The sequence below is a fragment of the Ornithorhynchus anatinus genome, chromosome 14 (genome assembly GCF_004115215.2).
Source record: "Ornithorhynchus anatinus isolate Pmale09 chromosome 14, mOrnAna1.pri.v4, whole genome shotgun sequence".
NCBI lineage: Eukaryota > Metazoa > Chordata > Mammalia > Monotremata > Ornithorhynchidae > Ornithorhynchus > Ornithorhynchus anatinus.
The window spans coordinates 24,475,827-24,492,875 of NC_041741.1; the positions used below are offsets into that span (position 1 = coordinate 24,475,827).

Here is a 17,049-nt window from a genome sequence, read left to right on the forward strand (position 1 = left end):
TCTATCGACTTCTATACTGGTTTTGGAAAGTACTGAAGTGTAACACCAGGGAAGGGCTGGGCCTGGAAGCCTGCTGCAAGTCCAGCTGGATGCTTGCTATCCCACTGCTGCCTACAGCGATCAAATTACCCATCATTTCTCAAAATTCAACTTCTGGTTGGAAATACTGCAGCCCTTGAAAGGGACTCTATTTTGGAGGTGGTGATTCATTCATTCTTTCATTCAATAGTATTTATTGAGCGCTTACTATGTGCAGGGCACTGTACTAAGTGCTTGGAAAGTACAATTTGGCAACAGAAAGAGACAGTCCCTGCCCATTGACGGGCTTATAGTCTAATCGGGGGAGATAGACAAAAACAATAGCAATAAATAGAATCAAGGAGATGTATATCTCATTAACAAAATAAATAGGATAATAAAAATATATACAAATGAGCAGATGAGCATATTGCTGAGGGGAGGGGAAGGGAGAGGGGGAAGAGCAGAGGGAAAAGGGGGGAAAGGGGGCTTAGCTGAGGGGAGGTGAAGGGGCTGCAGAGAGGCAGCAGAGGAAGCAAGGGAAAAGGGGAAACTCAGGCTGGGAAAGCCTCTTGGAGGAGGTGAGCTCTCAGTAGGGCTTTGAAGAGGGGAAGAGAGTTAGTTTAGTGATGTGGTAGGAGCAGAGTCTTCAGAGGATAAAATTGAAAAAGCAAATAAGACAGCAAGAAAGAACATGACAGAGAGGAAAATAAAAAATTATAAAAGAGGAAGAGAGAAGGAAAGAAACACATAGAGAGAGGAGGGGATCTAGAGTAGGGCAGAGAAAGGAGGGGACAAAGAGGATTAATAAATACACATAAATACACTGGCATAGTCCCCCTAAAAGGTACACACCCGCACACATAGACTCAGGTTCATCCATGTATCCCCATACAACCATACAGATACACACCCATACATGAAAAGTACATCTATTTTTGTTACGAACTTTGTAGAGAATGTGTGCCTATGTGGATGCAACATATGGGATAATCTCCCAATTGCTGCATACAGTGCTCTGCCCAAATAAGAAGCAGCTGGCTTAGTGGAAAGAGCCAGGACTTGGGAGACAGAGATCATGAGTTGTAGCCCGGTTACACCACTTATCAGCTATGTGACTTTGGACAAGTCACTTAACTTATCTGTACCTCAGCTACCTTATCTGTGAAATGGGAATTAAGACTGTGAACCCCACGTGGGACAACCTGATTACTTTGTATCTACCCCAGCGCTTAGAAAAGTGCTTGGCACATAAAAAGCGCTTAAGAAATACCACCATCATCAGCAAGTAAGCACTTAACAAATACAACTGATTGACTGACTGATTGAGGATATTGAGCTGCAGGAAGGACTGGATCCCTACACCATTATATACCCATCAACCAACTACAAACACATATGAATTTATTGAGACTCTCATCTACATGTTCATCCACTTTTTTACACTGCCCGTGAAAACATTTTTATGTTTGTCTTCCCCATTCAAATGAAAGCTCCTTGTGAGCAGGGAATGTGCCTCTTGTTCATTCTATACTTTCCAAGGATGTAGTAGAAAAAAGTTACTAATACTTGGAAGGAGGGGACAAGTAGGCCAATCGCCAAATGTCTTGTTCAAAGGATACTGTGTGTAAACCCGCTCGTGATTTTTATGCTGTGGGCTCATGATGGAGCATGGCCCTGTGGCAGTGACAAAGGATTCCCCTTTGATAGCCATGATAATAATAATAATAATAATGTTGGTATTTGTTAAGCGCTTACTATGTGCAGAGCACTGTTCTAAGCGCTGGGGTAGATACAAGGTAATCAGATTGTCCCACGTGAGGCTCACAGTCAATCCCCATTTTACAGATGAGGTAACTGAGGCACAGAGAAGTTAAGTGACTTGCCCACAGTCACACAGCTGACAAATGGCAGAGCTGGGATTTGAACCCATGACCTCTGACTCCCAAGCCCGGGCTCTTTCCACTGAGCCTTGCTGCTTCTCATAATGATGAGAAAAGAGGCTCCTGTGGAAAATTTGCTTTGACAACACAGGTTCTGCTTTTCCACTGTGGCTTCCCAGCCACTCAGTGGTCAGAAAAGTAACATCTCCACCACCACTTACACCACCTGTTTCCCCATGCTTATCTGAAACCTTCTGGAAACCAAAGGGGGAATTTCAGGAACAGTTGGAAGCAGTACTCCCGTGCTAAAAATCCTGTGACTCACAATTATCTATTCTGGAGATGTGACCAATAGCAGAACGCATAGTATTCTTGGGGGTGGAGGGGGTGGGTAGTTCTAAATTAATCAGTGATTGATTACCATCTGCAGAGCACTGTACTAAGCTTTTGAAATTCAATCTAGAAATCCAATCACTTCCCCCAGCAGGATTACTGGAATTTTCATTCATTCAGTGGTATTTATTGAGCGCTTACTATGTACAGAGAACTATACTAAGCACTTGGAAAGTACAATTTGGCAAAAAAGAGAGACAATCCCTACCCAACAGTGGGCTCGCATTCCAAACACTTTACTGGGATAATTGCATACATTTTGTAGAAATCCAGAATCTAGTATTTTGCAAATCTTCTGTCCTGGCCTCCACCTTCTTGCACCCTCCCCCCCCTCCCCCCATACAAGCACACACACACACACACACATACTCTGTCTCTCTCTCTCACTCTCTCTTTCTCTCTCTCTTCCCCCCACCCCTTAAAACTGTCCATAATGGGAATTCCCTTATGTCTCTTAGCAAGTGAGGAACAGTAGCCCAGTGGAAAGAGCATGAGCCTGAGTGTCAGAAGACTGTGTTCGAATCCTATCTCTGGTAGTTGCCTTGCTGTGTATCCTTAGGCAAGCCACTTATTATGTCGGCCTCAGTTTCCTCACCTGTAAAACAGGGATGCAGTATCTGATTTTCCCCTACACTTAGACTGTGTGCCCCATGTGGGACAGGGATTGTGTCCAAATTGATTATCTTTTATTTACCCCATGACTGAGAATAGTGCTTGACACATAGTAAGCACATAATAATAATTATCATTATAATAATTCAGTGCCATGTGCCCCACATTCTACAAGCTCTTAAAGATCCTCTTTGGGTGCAACAGCCTAATCTTAATATGCCTTGTTACGGTTATGGAATTTGATCTCCTCACCAGCTGATTTCAAAAGAATTACAATATACCTTTTAATTAAATCGTGCTTTGAGCATCAAAGACTAGGAGTGCAGTCTTCATTATTCAGGTAACTGTGATTTCTCTTGGTAATTGTAATATGGTACTAGTTTTGGCTTTGATTTCGTAGACAAAGAAAAATATTTTCATAGTACAGAATCATAGAGTTACTACCTTGCAGATGTTTTATGCGTTTGATAATTAACCCCATAGTTTTCTCTTCTCAGGGATAGATACAGTCCTCCATTCATTCATGCAATAGTATTTATTGAGCGCTTACTATGTGCAGAGCACTGTACTAAGTGCTTGGAATGAACAAGTCGGCAACAGATAGAGACAGTCCCTGCCGTTTGATGGGCTTACAGTCTAATCGGGGCAGACAGACAAGAACAATGGCAATAAATAGAGTCAAGGGGAAGAACATCTTGTAAAAACAATGGCAACTAAATAGAATCAAGGCGATGTACATTTCATTAACAAAATTAACAAAATAAATAGGGTAATGAAAATATATACAGTTGAGCAGACGAGTACAGTGCTGAGGGGATGGCAAGGGAGAGGGGGAGGAGCAAAGGGAAATGGGGGGAAAAGAGGGTTAAGCTGCGGAGAGGTGAAGGGGGGGTGGTAGAGGGAGTAGAGGGAGAAGGGGAGATCAGTCTGGGAAGGCCTCTTGGAGGAGGTGAGTTTTAAGTAGGGTTTTGAAGAAGGAAAGAGAATTAGTTTGGCGGAGGTGAGGAGGGAGGGTGTTCCAGGACCGCGGGAGGATGAGGCCCAGGCGTCGACGGCGGGATAGGAGAGACCGAGGGACGGTGAGGAGGTGGGCGGCAGAGGAGCGGAGCGTGCGGGGTGGGCAGTAGAAAGAGAGAAGGGAGGAGAGGTAGGAAGGGGCAAGGTGATGTAGAGCCTCGAAGCCTAGAGTGAGGAGTTTTTGTTTGGAGCGGAAGTTGATAGGCAACCACTGGAGGTGTTTAAGAAGGGGAGTGACATGCCCAGATCGTTTCTGCAGGAAGATGAGCCGGGCAGCGGAGTGAAGAATAGACTGGAGCGGGGCAAGAGAGGAGGAAGGGAGATCAGAGAGAAGGCTGACACAGTAGTCTAGCCGGGATATAACGAGAGTCTGTAGCAGTAAGGTAGCCGTTTGGGTGGAGAGGAAAGGGCAGATCTTGGCGATACTGTAAAGGTGAAACCGGCAGGTCTCAGTAACAAATAGGATGTGTGGGGTGAACGAGAGAGACGAATCAAGGATGACACCGAGATTGTGGGCCTGAGAAATGGGAAGGATGGTCGTGCCATCCCATCCACAGTGATAGGGAAGTCTGGGAGATGACCGGGCTTGGGAGGGAAGATGAGGAGCTCAGTCTTGCTCATGTTGAGTTTTAGGTGGCGGGCCGACATCCAGGTGGAGACATCCTGGAGGCAGGAGGAGATGCGATCCTGAAGGGAGGGGGAGAGGACGGGGCGGAGATGTAGATCTGTGTGTCATCTGCGTAGAGATGGTAGTCAAAGCCGTGAGAGCGAATGAGTTCACCAAGGGAGTGAGTGTAAATGGAGAACAGAAGAGGGCCAAGAACTGACCCTTGAGGAACTCCAACAGTTAAAGGATGGGAGGGGGAGGAGGCGCCAGTGAAGGAGACCGAGAATGACCGGCCAGAGAGATAAGAGGAGAACTAGGATAGACTGTAGAGGGCATGGACAGGGAATGGACAGGGAACAGGGTACAGGCTCGTTATGGACAGGGAACAAGTCTGTTAATTCTGTTGTGTTAACTTTCCTAAGTGCTTAGTACAGTGTGTAGTAAGTGTTCTATGTACCATTGATTGATGAGTAGTCTCAATTGGTTAACCTTAGAATATAGCAGCTATTTTCCATTCCTTGAATCATTTTTTGTTGCTCCTCCTTGAGTCTTTCACAGTGTCTGCATATCTTGTATAACACAGGATGTCCAATACTGGACCCAAAATGGGGATAATTTTATTTGGTAATTACTTGAACTTTTCAGAAATTCAAAATCCAGTGTGTTGCAAATCATCCTATTATTCCATTACAGAACAATATTATGGGGGATTGATGACCTTATGTTGTCTGAATAATTCTCAATATGAATAACTAAGCAATTGCCCCTGTCCCTCTGTAACTAGCCTGAAAACAGGAACCCTAGTTTAATCTTAGACTATCAGACAAGAGGGCATGAAGTAGCAATCATTAATGCCCATCTGTAGGAAGTGTAATATATTGCTTAGGATTCCTTAACAGTGCTTTACAATTACAGAGTTCAAGGAGTAATACCACTGGGAATGTGCTAAAGTAAATGAAAATAATTTGGGTTGACAATCAGTCACTGTATCTTTCAAGTTCAGAGATTACATGGGCATCTGAGAATGTATTGTGATTTAATTTTAGATTGGATTAGAAGTTCAGGTTACTTCCCTGGATATCCTACTTCTCATGGTGGCTGTTTTTACTTGGGTTTAGTTGAGTTACAGTGACACCATTTTTAAGAAAGTGTGCACATGGGAGAAACTGAAAAGTGTCCCCTCTCATCATTTTATAGCAGAAAGCCTCAGTACCTGAGCAGAGATCTTTTCTAGAGTATCAAATGCAATTTTTTACATTTCATTGGAAATGGTCAAAATAAGAATCATAAAAATCAATCATATACGAAGACATATAGGAAGGCTAGTTGAGAATTGGATTGAATCCCCTGCTAGATCTAATCTAAATATCAAGATTTTAATACAGAAATGCTGAAATGCGCTGAGAGATGGAAAAGAGGTCCTTGATTTTTGCTATCAATCCTTGAATTTAAATAAAATGATGTGGTCAATTGATGACTGCAAGCAAAACATATTTTTTTCCTCTAGTTAATGTTTTTGTTTATTTCTTTACATAGATATTTTATTGGATGATGTTACCGATGGTACTATTCACAAAGATCACAAAGATGGCCGCAGTGTTAAAATTATCGTCTCCATAAGCAAGGGCTACGGTCAGTCAAAGGTATTAAACTTCTTCTCTATCCTGTATAATTGCAGAATTTGAACTGTCCTTGAAGAAGATCTCTTTTTTTCCTCATCTCAGGTGATAAATATTAAACAAAACTTTTTTTAGTCTTTGGTCCTTTCATTTTAACCGTTTATAATTTAAGGTTATGCCAATTACAAGAGAATAATTCAACTTTATTACTTATCCTTTATATGAACAGGTTATAGGTTATAGAATGCAGTCCACTGCTTCGTCTACCCAATTTCCTTTCTCTGAGTCATGAATCTGTGCTTAAATAGAAATCATTTACAACCTTTGTCACAGTTCATTGTAAGACTTTCAATTACAGTTTATTACTGTTTCGAAGTTTTTTAAATAATATATTTCTCAATGTAATATTGCTTTCTAGAAAACAAATCAATTGGTCAATCGGAAAAAAATGTGTTCTGCTTTTATCCCAGTCTCTAAGAATACTCAAATATCTAAGAGTAAGATCCCAAGTAAACAGGCCATCATTCTTTTTTAGTTTTCAGGACAAAAATCTTACCTTCACCCTTCAGTTCACAAATGTCATTGAAGCAATCATCCCTCTTTGACAAATTCAAAAAAACAAGGAATACATTTTTAACTGAAATGTAAGATGAGAAGGGAAAAAAAATGCTTTCATGTTTTTGTTCCTCTCAATCTCAAAAGCATTAGAACTCTGATTTTACTTTAAGCTGGAACTTTGAAAGAACTGAAGCATTTACTTTGAGGCATCGGAACTGGAGCAAGATGTCATTTCTGCTAAATCTTCCCAAGGTGTCTCCTTTTCCCAAACTGGTCTTCCTCAGGAGACTCTAATGTTCTCACTGAGCCGGAAGCATCCTCTGGTGTACCACCAGCTGCTTCCAAAATAAATAATGGTAGTTTTAGTCTTGACCACAATAGCTCTGAAGGGAAGTTTTTTGTCTTCAAGGGACTTCTGAAAGGTAATTTAAGAGGAGACTATAGAATAATGGTTCTCAAACTTTTTTGGTCTAGAATGGTTTTTAATCTCCATTCATGGGAGTTGGTTTTTATCTTGGGTCATATCTTCATTTTCTCCTCATTCTGTAGGCTCTCAAGTCTCAAGCGTACTTAATAAGATCAATTGACTACAATCTCCTTCCAGTTTTGAAACCAATAAACCATTTCCCATCCTCACAAGCCAAATGGCCAAAGTTTCTTTACTCCCCTAATATTTATTTCATTTTCTACAATTCCTACTAACTCCATTACACTTTTCACTTTTTTTTAAAAAACAACCCTCTATTCTAGTCTCTTTGCCAAATTATTTTAGGGATCTATTCCTCTAGGAAAGAGGTCATTTAACCTCCTCCATGTAAAATATTTTCAGCTGTGAATAATAATGAGCTGTATTATCTGAGGATATCTGTTGTGTCTGAAGATATGAAAGTGTAATTAACTGTTAATTGAACTACATTTTACTTTGGTTTATATCTTTTATTCCTTTTCTGTAGGATCAGAAGTCTCAGGCATACCTAATAGGATCAATTGGTGTCAGTGGGAAGACCAAGTGGGATGTTTTAGATGGTGTAATCAGACGGCTATTTAAGGTAGGATGTTTAAAAAAAAATAGTAATGATTACTAGTAGTAATAGACTCTATTAAGTATTTACAGTGCCCAAAGCTTTGTGCTAAACACTGGGGAAAATAGCTGGGATTGAAGTGGACAATCAAGCGGCTCACAGTCTAAGATGGAAAATGGAAAGGGGACTGGCTACTCAGTAGTCCAGTGGTTTGGAAGCTGAGGTACATCCTACCTCTTCTTACAATTCTTCCTCTTTCAAATATATTTCTCTGCTTTCTTATATTATTATACCTTTCACATTCTTTTCTCCCCTACATTCTAAACACAAAGGACTTCTTAGATTGTCTTCACTGCTCATGTATTTCTTGCAGTTCTTGACCCCTTGACACTCATAGCTGCCACAACCTTGTGTTTTCACGAAAGTGTTTTGGCTAGAAGGTGGTTAGGGATTTGGGAAATATTATTCCCCAAAGACAAGCCTGTTTGGACACAGTGCATTGTGATGTTGGAAGAAATTGTTTGTGGTCATTTGCATATGTGCCATATATTTAATTTAAGCCATGAGTGAGCACTAATATGCAAGCATTTTACAATGTGGAGCTTTGCAAGAATGCAACTGTTCTTTAATTATAGAACTACAGATAAACTATATTTTATATCCATATTTATTTCAATTAATATTTACATTGACAATTCTACTATAATTGCATGAATTAAATCTCTAGGTTGATAGCTTTTGTGCCATTTTAGGAATATGTTTTCCGAATCGATACGGCCACTAGCCTTGGTCTGACCTCCGACTGCATTGCAAGCTACTGTATAGGAGATTTGATCAGAGCACATAGCCTAGAAGTGCCTGAACTGTTACCTTGTGGATATCTAGTGGGAGAAAACAACATCATCACTGTGAACCTTAAAGGTAAAATAAATAAATCCCATTTGCAGCTTTACAGTTACTAATGTAATAATAATAATAATAATTGTCATATTTGTTAAGTGCTTACCGTGTGCCAGGCACTGTACTAAGCAATGGGGTGGATACAAGCAAATTCGGGTGGAAATAACCCTTGTCCCTTGTGGGTCTCACAGTCTCATTCCCCATTTTATGGATGAGATAATTGAGGCACAGAGAAGTGAAGTGACTTGCTCAAGGTCACACAACAGACAGGTTGTGGAGCCGGTATTAGAACTCATGACCTTCTGACTCCCAGGTCCATGCTCTATCCACTATGCCCATGCTGCTTTCTACCCATCCCCATAATTTTAATCGGTTTCCCATCCATTTGTCCTTTGGAATGGAATATCAATCAATATATTTAATGAGCACTTACTTTGTGCACAGCCTTGTATGTCGTGCTTGGAAGAGTACAATGCAGAAGAGTAGGTATACAGGTTCCTTACCCCTGAGGAGCTTACAGGCTAGGGTAATCCCTTTTAAATAATCTTCCTGACCCAGAAATAGTCGTAGTAATCCTCACCTGCAAATATTAAAATCTTAGCAAAGGAAATGTTTAAGATGGGAATAAAGCTGAAGAAGCCATTTTGAAAAAATTATCTAGGAAGTTAAACTCTAGAGATTTCTGAAATTTCTCTGCTTCCTGACAAGAGTCTAGTCCACTTGAAGAAACTTATACACATTTACATTACGTTGTAACTCTATCCCCATTATCCCAGAACCTTTATCACTGGAATACCTTATCGTATTAATTCAGTTAACTTTTATAAAGTGTCCCCATGGTTCTAAAATCTACTAGGTATGTTATGAACAAAATATTGAAGTGAAAAGCAATCTTTAAAGAAAGGAACAGTAACAAAAATTAAACAGTTAAAAGGGTTAAATGCAGTTCCTTATCTGGACCTGTGGGCAGAGCAGCAGATCCTGTGGACAGATGACTAGGTCCTCTACAAAGAACACTGGAGGTATAGAACGAGCCCTGGAATTTGTTGATGGAGCACTGGGACCTGTGGCTTGAACACTGGGCTCTGTAGGTGGAGCACTGGAACCTGTGGAATCGAGCATTAGGACCTATTGATAGAGCACTGGGGCCTGTATCCAGTGGACAGGACAGTGGTCTTTTGGATTGAGCAGTGGGACCTTTGGGTAGAATCCCAGGACCTTTAAGCAAAGCCCCAGGTTCTCTTAAAGGGAACCTAATAATCACATACTACTTTCGCTAGTAATCATTAAAAAGAGCTTATGTCATAAGACACATCTCAAACGGGTTGAAGTAGTTGAGATCGGTGGATAATAAATAGCACGTTTAACCTCTACTTTACAATGAGCATCAGAACAATGCAGACAGAGACAAGTTATCCTTTTCATTTTGTTTCTCAGGGGTGGAAGAAAACAGTTTGGATAGTTTTGTTTTTGATACACTGATTCCTAAACCAATTACCCAGAGGTACTTTAATTTGTTGATGGAACATCACCGAATAATTCTGTCGGGACCCAGTGGCACGGGAAAAACCTACTTAGCTAACAAACTTGCTGAATATGTAATAACCAAGTCAGGCAGGAAAAAAACAGAGGATGCAATCGCCATTTTTAATGTGGACCACAAGTCAAGTAAGGTAAGTGAAAAATATTGATATGCATTAGAATGTATTTCTTGAAGGAACTCTTTTCTGTAAAGCTTTTTTTTATAACTATCCGATAATCCATGGTCTTTTCATTTATAAATGAAAGAAATCATCTTTCTGTACACACCCATCTTCCATTGCATTATTAAATTGTAGAGAAAGTCTTATTCAATCAACCAATGGTAATTATTGGTACTTATTGTGTGCAGAGTACTGTACTAACTGCTTGGGAGAGTACAATACAACAGAGTTGGCAGACACATTTCCTACCCACATTGAGCCTTCAGTCTAGAAGGATTGAGCCATCAGTCAATCAATCAATTGTATTTACTGACTACTTACTATGTGCAAAGCACTGTACTAAGCACTTGGAAGATTGTTGGATCTCCTTCATAGTCACCATTATCATCCCTGGTGATATTTATTAAGCTTCACTCTCTGTAGACCTTTTTTCTAGTCCCTGGGGAAAGCCCTCTCCTACCTTTTGCCCCAAATTAAAAATATCAGGAAGGGTGGGGAGATTTCCACAGTGCTTTATTTTTTGTCTAAACTTGGGAGCGCCTCAGGAATTGGAGCATGCACAGAGTAAGCAACATGTTCTACACTGCAAGCCCGATGTTGGGAAGGAAGTGTCTCTGTTGCTGAATTGTACTTTTCACGCGCTTAGTACAGTAATCTGCACACACTATGTGCTTAACAAATATGAATGAATGAATGAATGAATGAATGAATGAATGTTCAGAATTTTCCTGTGGATTCTTCTTAATTTTTTTTCTTTAGTTCTGAATTAATAACAATAAGAAGAATAATAAAGGTATTTGTTACCAGGTTGATATTTGTTAAGTGCTAACTATGTGCCAGGCACTGTACTGATCCCTGCAATAGGTACAAGATAATCAGGTTGGACACGGTATATATCCCATATGGGGCTCACAGCTTTAATCCCCATTTTACAGATAAGGTAACTGAGGCACAGAGAAGTTAAGTGATTAACCCAAAGTCACAAACAGACAAGTGGTGGACCCCAGCATGTACTCTTTCCATTAGGCCAATAGCGATTGTTGTTGTTTCCTTTTGGTGTCACAACCCCCTCCCCGTCAACCCTTAGATTGTGACCTCCTTGTGGACTAAGGACTCTGGGGAAAGGGCAGGAGTGCCCCTGGTCTCATCTAGCCTGAGAGCTCATGAATATGCCCTAAAATCCAGGCCTGCCTCAGTTGGTCAACCAGCACCCTAGCCCACAGACCCATATACCTGTAGGCTGGAGGATGGGTTGAAACCACTGAAACTAAGAATTCTGGGATGGTTGTGGCCAATTCTCATCAAAAACTGAATAGCCTGAAATTGTGAGGTCAGAGAATACTATCCCCTCGAATATCCGTTCGAATGTTCAAACGACTTCACGTTAACCTATTTGCTTGTTGACTAGAGTCTAATCAATCTATCAACAATATTTATTATAATTTATATTTATTGAGTGCCTATTCTGAGTTCTAAGAATGTGTTTCTTTTCTGTTGTACTCTCCCAAGTGCTTAGTACAGTGCTGTACACACAGTAAGTGCTCAATCAGTATGATTGAATGAATGAATGGAGTGTTTTGTGTTTTAGCCTATGCTTTAGATTGTGGTGGATAGTAGGTGGAGTGTGATTATTTGGGTATCTTCCCCAGTGTTTAGCACAGTGTTTTGTGCATTGTGGGCACTGAATTCCTTTGAGGGATTGACTACCTGAAGGGAAGGAAGTCTGTGTCATAACTAGGAAGAACAGCCAATCTGATGGGAGACAAGCAAAAGGAAAACATGCAAAGATTTTATGATATTATTATGCAAGGAGCAACAATTAGAATGTAAATTTTAATTATACGTGTATCATACAAACTCTAGACTAAGGTCAGTGTGGCAGGGACTGTGTGTGTTTATTGTTATACTGTACTCTCCCGAGCGATTACAGTGTTTTGTACATACTGAGCACTCAATAAATAGGATTGAATGATTTGAATTGTATTGAATGAATGGAGAAGCGGCATGGCTCAGTGGAAAGAGCACGGGCTTGGGAGTCAGAGGTCATGGGTTCTAATCCCGGCTCCGCCACTTGTCAGCTGTGTGACTCTGGGCAAGTCACTTAACTTCTCTGTGTTTCGGTTCCCTCATCTGTAAAATGGGGATTAAGACTGTGAGCCCCACATGGGACAACCTGATCACCTTGTATCCCCCCAGCGCTTAGAACAGTGCTTTGCACATAGTAAGCGCTTAACAAATATCATCATTATTATTGAATGAATGAATGAAGACACACACCCACACAGACACACACACAGACCAGACACTATTTACAAAATATGCATGGGAAAAGTAGCTGCAGTGAATAGTATGAGTAGGATGATAGGGTGAATTTGGGATGGTGGAATAGAAGGGTTGGTTTCTTAGATTTGAAGGAGAAGAGCGTGTAAAGCAGAGATAGAGGAAAGGGGTTTCAGAATGAAGAAATGGATTGTCAGTAGCTCTGGAATAGGAGGTTCATGTAAAGAGAAGGTTGAGTGGAGCATGTGTTCTGGTATGTTGTGGGAGAAGAGAACAAATAGATGACAGCCAGTTGGGGAAGAGTGATCAAGCTCGTGACTTAATTTCACCAGTGACAGGTAGCCACTGCTAGATGTTGAGAAAAGAAGTGTCATGATGTGATGCTTGGGGGATATTTTAACCCTATTTCTGGTCAAAATAACTTTTTTGCTGCTTCAAAAGAGGACCAGCGTGGCCTAGTGGACAGAGCATGTCCTTGGGAGTTAGAAGGATCTGGGTTCTCATCCCAGTTCTGCCTCATGCCTGCTCTTTGACTTTGGAAAAGTCACTTGACTTCTCTTTTCCTCAGTTTCCTCACCTGTAAAATGGAGATTAAAACTTTGAGACCTTTGTGGGACAGGAACTGTGTCCACCTCAATTATATTGTGTCTATCCTAGTGCTTAGTACCATGCCCAATGCTTAACAAATACCAAAAAAACTCCCCCCAAAACTGGTCACTTATTGTAACAGGTACTAGTGACCTAGGCCTTTTTTTGAGAAGGGAAAGGAGGGATGATTCTCAACATATCACCCCTTGTAGTCATTCATTCATTCATTCAGTAGTATTTATTGAGCTCTTACTATGTGCAGAGCACTTTTCATTCATTCATTCAATAGTATTTATTAAGCGCTTACTATGTGCAGAGCACTGTACTAAACACTTGGAATGTACAATTTGGCAACAGACAGAGACGATCCCTGCCCAATGACGGGCTTACCGTCTAATCGGGGGAGACGGACAAAAACAAGACAACGTAATCACGATAAATAAAATCAAGAGGATGTCCACCTCATTAACAAAATAAATAGAGTAATAAAAATATATACAAATGAGCACAGTGCTGAGGGGAGGGGAAGGGAGAGCGGGAGGAGAAGAAGGAAAGGGGGCTTAGCTGAGGGGAGGTGAAGGGGAAAGGGGAGGAGCAAAAGGCGGAGGGGGAGCAGAGGGAGAGCAGAGGGAACAGAGGGAAAAGGGGGTAGCTCAGTCTGGGAAGGCCTCTTGGAGGAGGTGAGCTCTCAGTAGGGCTTTGAAGAGGGAAAGAGAGTTAGTTTGGCAGGGGTGAGGAGGGAGGGCATTCCAAGACAGCGGCAGGACGGGGGCCAGAGGTTGACAGCATTATAGGCATGAATGGGGGACGGTGAGGAGATGAGTGGCAGAGGAGCGGAGTGTAGAAAGAGAAGAAGGGAGGTGAGCTAGGAGGGGGCAAGGTGATGGAAAGCCTTGAAGCCAAGAGTGAGGAGTTTTTGTTTCATGTGGAGGTTGATAGGCAACCACTGGAGGTTTTTAAGGAGGGGAGTGACATGCCCAGAGCATTTCTGTAGGAAGATGATCCGGGCAGCGGAATGAAGAATAGACTGGAGTTGGGAGAGAAAGGGGGAAGGGAGATCAGAGAGAAGGCTGACACAATAATCCAGCCAGGAAATTATGAGAGCCTGTACCAGCATGATAGCCGTTTGGATGGAGAGGAAAGGGCAGATCTTGGCGATGTGAAGGTGAGACCGGCAGGCGTTGGTGATGGATTGGATGTGTGGGGTGAATGAGAGAGCAAATTCAAGCATGACACCAAGGTTGCGGGTCTGTGAGACGGGAAGGATGGATGTGCCGTCCACAGTGACAGGGAAGTCAAGAAGAGGACAGGGCTTGGGAGAGAAGATAAGGAGCTCAGTTAATCATGTGCCACCATCCCTTAACTTTCTAAATTGGTACCCCTGCTTGGCAAGGGGTCACCCGGAAGACTGGGCATTGGACTCGGGAAAAGATTCTTTCTCTTTATTCTGCCCTGCAGTAACGTGTCCATTTCAGCCATGGATCTCACATGCTCTCTTCTCTCACTGTGGGCAGGGAATGTGTCTACCAAATCTGCTGTATTGTACTCTCCCAAGCGTTTAGTACAGTGTTCTGCACACATAGTAAGTGCTCAGGAAATATCATTGATTAACTCTGCTCATACACACAGGTTCCAAAAACCATGGATCATTACTGTGTTTTACTAAGCTAAAGTTTATGAACCGGTAAACTGGTAAACATCGGCAAGTTTAGCTTCTGCCTGATATCGGTTTAGGATCAAAATAGCCCTTAACATTCTATCTAGAGGTAAGCAGAATCAAGCAATCAGTTAGTTGGGGAAACTGTGGCATAGTGAAAAGAACATAGCTCTGGAAGACAGGGGGTCTGGGTTCTAATCTTATTGCTTGCTGTTTGACCTTGGTCAAGTACTTCTCTGTGCCCCAGTTTCCTTACCTGTAAAATGGGAATTAAATACCTGTTCTCCCTCCTACTTAGACTCTGAGCATAATATGGGCAGAGACTGTGTCCGACCTAATTAACCGTTAACTACACCAGCACCTAGAACAGGGTTTGTCACATAGCACTTAACAAATACCATAAAAAAAAAGAGTCTTACTCTGCACAGTAAATACATGGGAAAGTACAATATAAGAGATTTGGTAGTTGTGTCCCATGTCCATATGGAGTTTACAGTGTAGAGAAGAAGCTTATCGTCTAGAGAACGGAACAGAGCAGCAGTAATATTCGTAGAATGGCAAAGTGAAATTTGGTGGCAAATCTCTTTTGGGATTGGTTTGGGATAAGTGAGGCTTCAAAGATCTAACCGGCCAGAACCCTGATATTTTAGGAATTGTAGGTCCTGACTGGAAACTCTGGGGTCTTGTTAAACAGAACATTAAGGGCTATTTTGATCATCATCGTAATTACCTAGGAAACTTTTGAGAGTGGATTGAGTTCCTTAAATCTGGTAGCTCTTCCTTTCCTTCAACAACTAGAAGAACCATAACCATTCATTCATTGTCAGTCTGTCAAACATATTTATTGAATGCTTTCTGTGTGCAGAGCACTGTGCTAGTGCTTGGGAGAGTACCATATAACAGACACATCCCCTGACCACAATGAGCTTGCAGTCTGTAGCAGGAGACATAAAACTATGTATATATACATAAGTGCTGTGGGACTGGTAGGGGGGATGAATAAAGGGAGCAAATCAGAAAGCATAAATTATAGTCCTAAATTTTTTTTAAAAAAGGATAAACCACCACCATAATTAATATTGTTTCTTTGAATGGTCACTTTTTTTTTGAATGTTGTAATAGCATATATTCTTTTTTACATCTCTCTCTTCTATTAGAATGTAAATTTCATATTGTACTTTCCCAGGCACTTTGTATAGTATAGTATATAATAATAATGTTGGTATTTGTTAAGTGCTTACTATGTGCCGAACACTGTCCTAAGCGCTGGGGTAGATACAGGGTCATCGGGTTGTCCCATGTGGGGCTCACAATCTTCATCCCCATTTTACAGATGAGGGAACCGAGGCCCAGAGAAGTAAAGTGACTTGCCCACAGTCACACAGCTGACAAGTGGCAGATCTGGGATTCAAATCCATGACCTCTGACTCCCAAGCCCGGGCTCTTTTCCACTGAGCCACGGTGCTTCATAGTGCACTGACTCCAGTGGTCCATACTACCGCTATTATGTCAAAAGATTCCTGATATTTGAGAGCCTTCAAAGGCATCATTTTGAGTGCATATACATCTCAATACTGCTGTAACATAAGGAATCCCCTATTATAGCATTCTTTTTTCAACATTCTTTCACAATAGCATTAGTGAATTTTAATGCTGATATTTCTTAACAGAATTCCCTTATTTGGAAATAATATTGAAGAGTTCTCCTTGGCTTAAACTCCCACTCTCCCCTCTCAACTCCACACTCCTCACCCCCACCCCCCCACCAAAAAAAAAATCCAGGATTCTTCTGGCTAAACGAGAACATAAGATAAAAATACTGTCACAGGTTTCTGCTTGGTAACATTCGGGTTTTAGTAAATTATATAACTCCACTCCTCCCGAGTGTCTCCCCCCGTCTCCCAAGCCTGCACTGACTTCTTATTCTCTTTTATATGAACAAATGTCAGAGCAAGCCAAAGCAAATTTAAGCATCGGCTTCAATGCTCACTGCCATTCACTCTTTCACAGTGGAAAGAGCACAGGCCTGAGAGGAGAAGGATTAAAACCCAGATCTGGGTTTTAATCCCAGCTCCACCACTTGTCCACTGTGTGACTTTGAACAAGCTACTTCACTTCTCTGTGCCTCAGTTACCTACCCCAGCGATAATACAGTGCTTGGCACACAGTAAGCGCTTAACAAATACATTTGC

At 41.5% G+C, this 17,049-nt stretch overlaps 1 protein-coding gene across 7 annotated transcripts in view; it reads left to right on the forward strand.

Annotated features, from left to right (window-relative positions):
• NAV3 (neuron navigator 3) overlaps window positions 1-17,049 on the forward strand; it is a 617,057-nt gene that overhangs the window by 573,283 nt on the left and 26,725 nt on the right. For all 7 annotated transcript variants that reach the window (XM_039914053.1, XM_029078987.2, XM_029078989.2 and 4 more), the window contains 4 exons: window positions 6,067-6,173; window positions 7,661-7,756; window positions 8,482-8,650; window positions 10,067-10,302. In XM_039914053.1, the coding sequence (XP_039769987.1) occupies window positions 6,067-6,173; window positions 7,661-7,756; window positions 8,482-8,650; window positions 10,067-10,302 (608 nt within the window). The remainder of the gene's footprint in view (window positions 1-6,066; window positions 6,174-7,660; window positions 7,757-8,481; window positions 8,651-10,066; window positions 10,303-17,049) is intronic.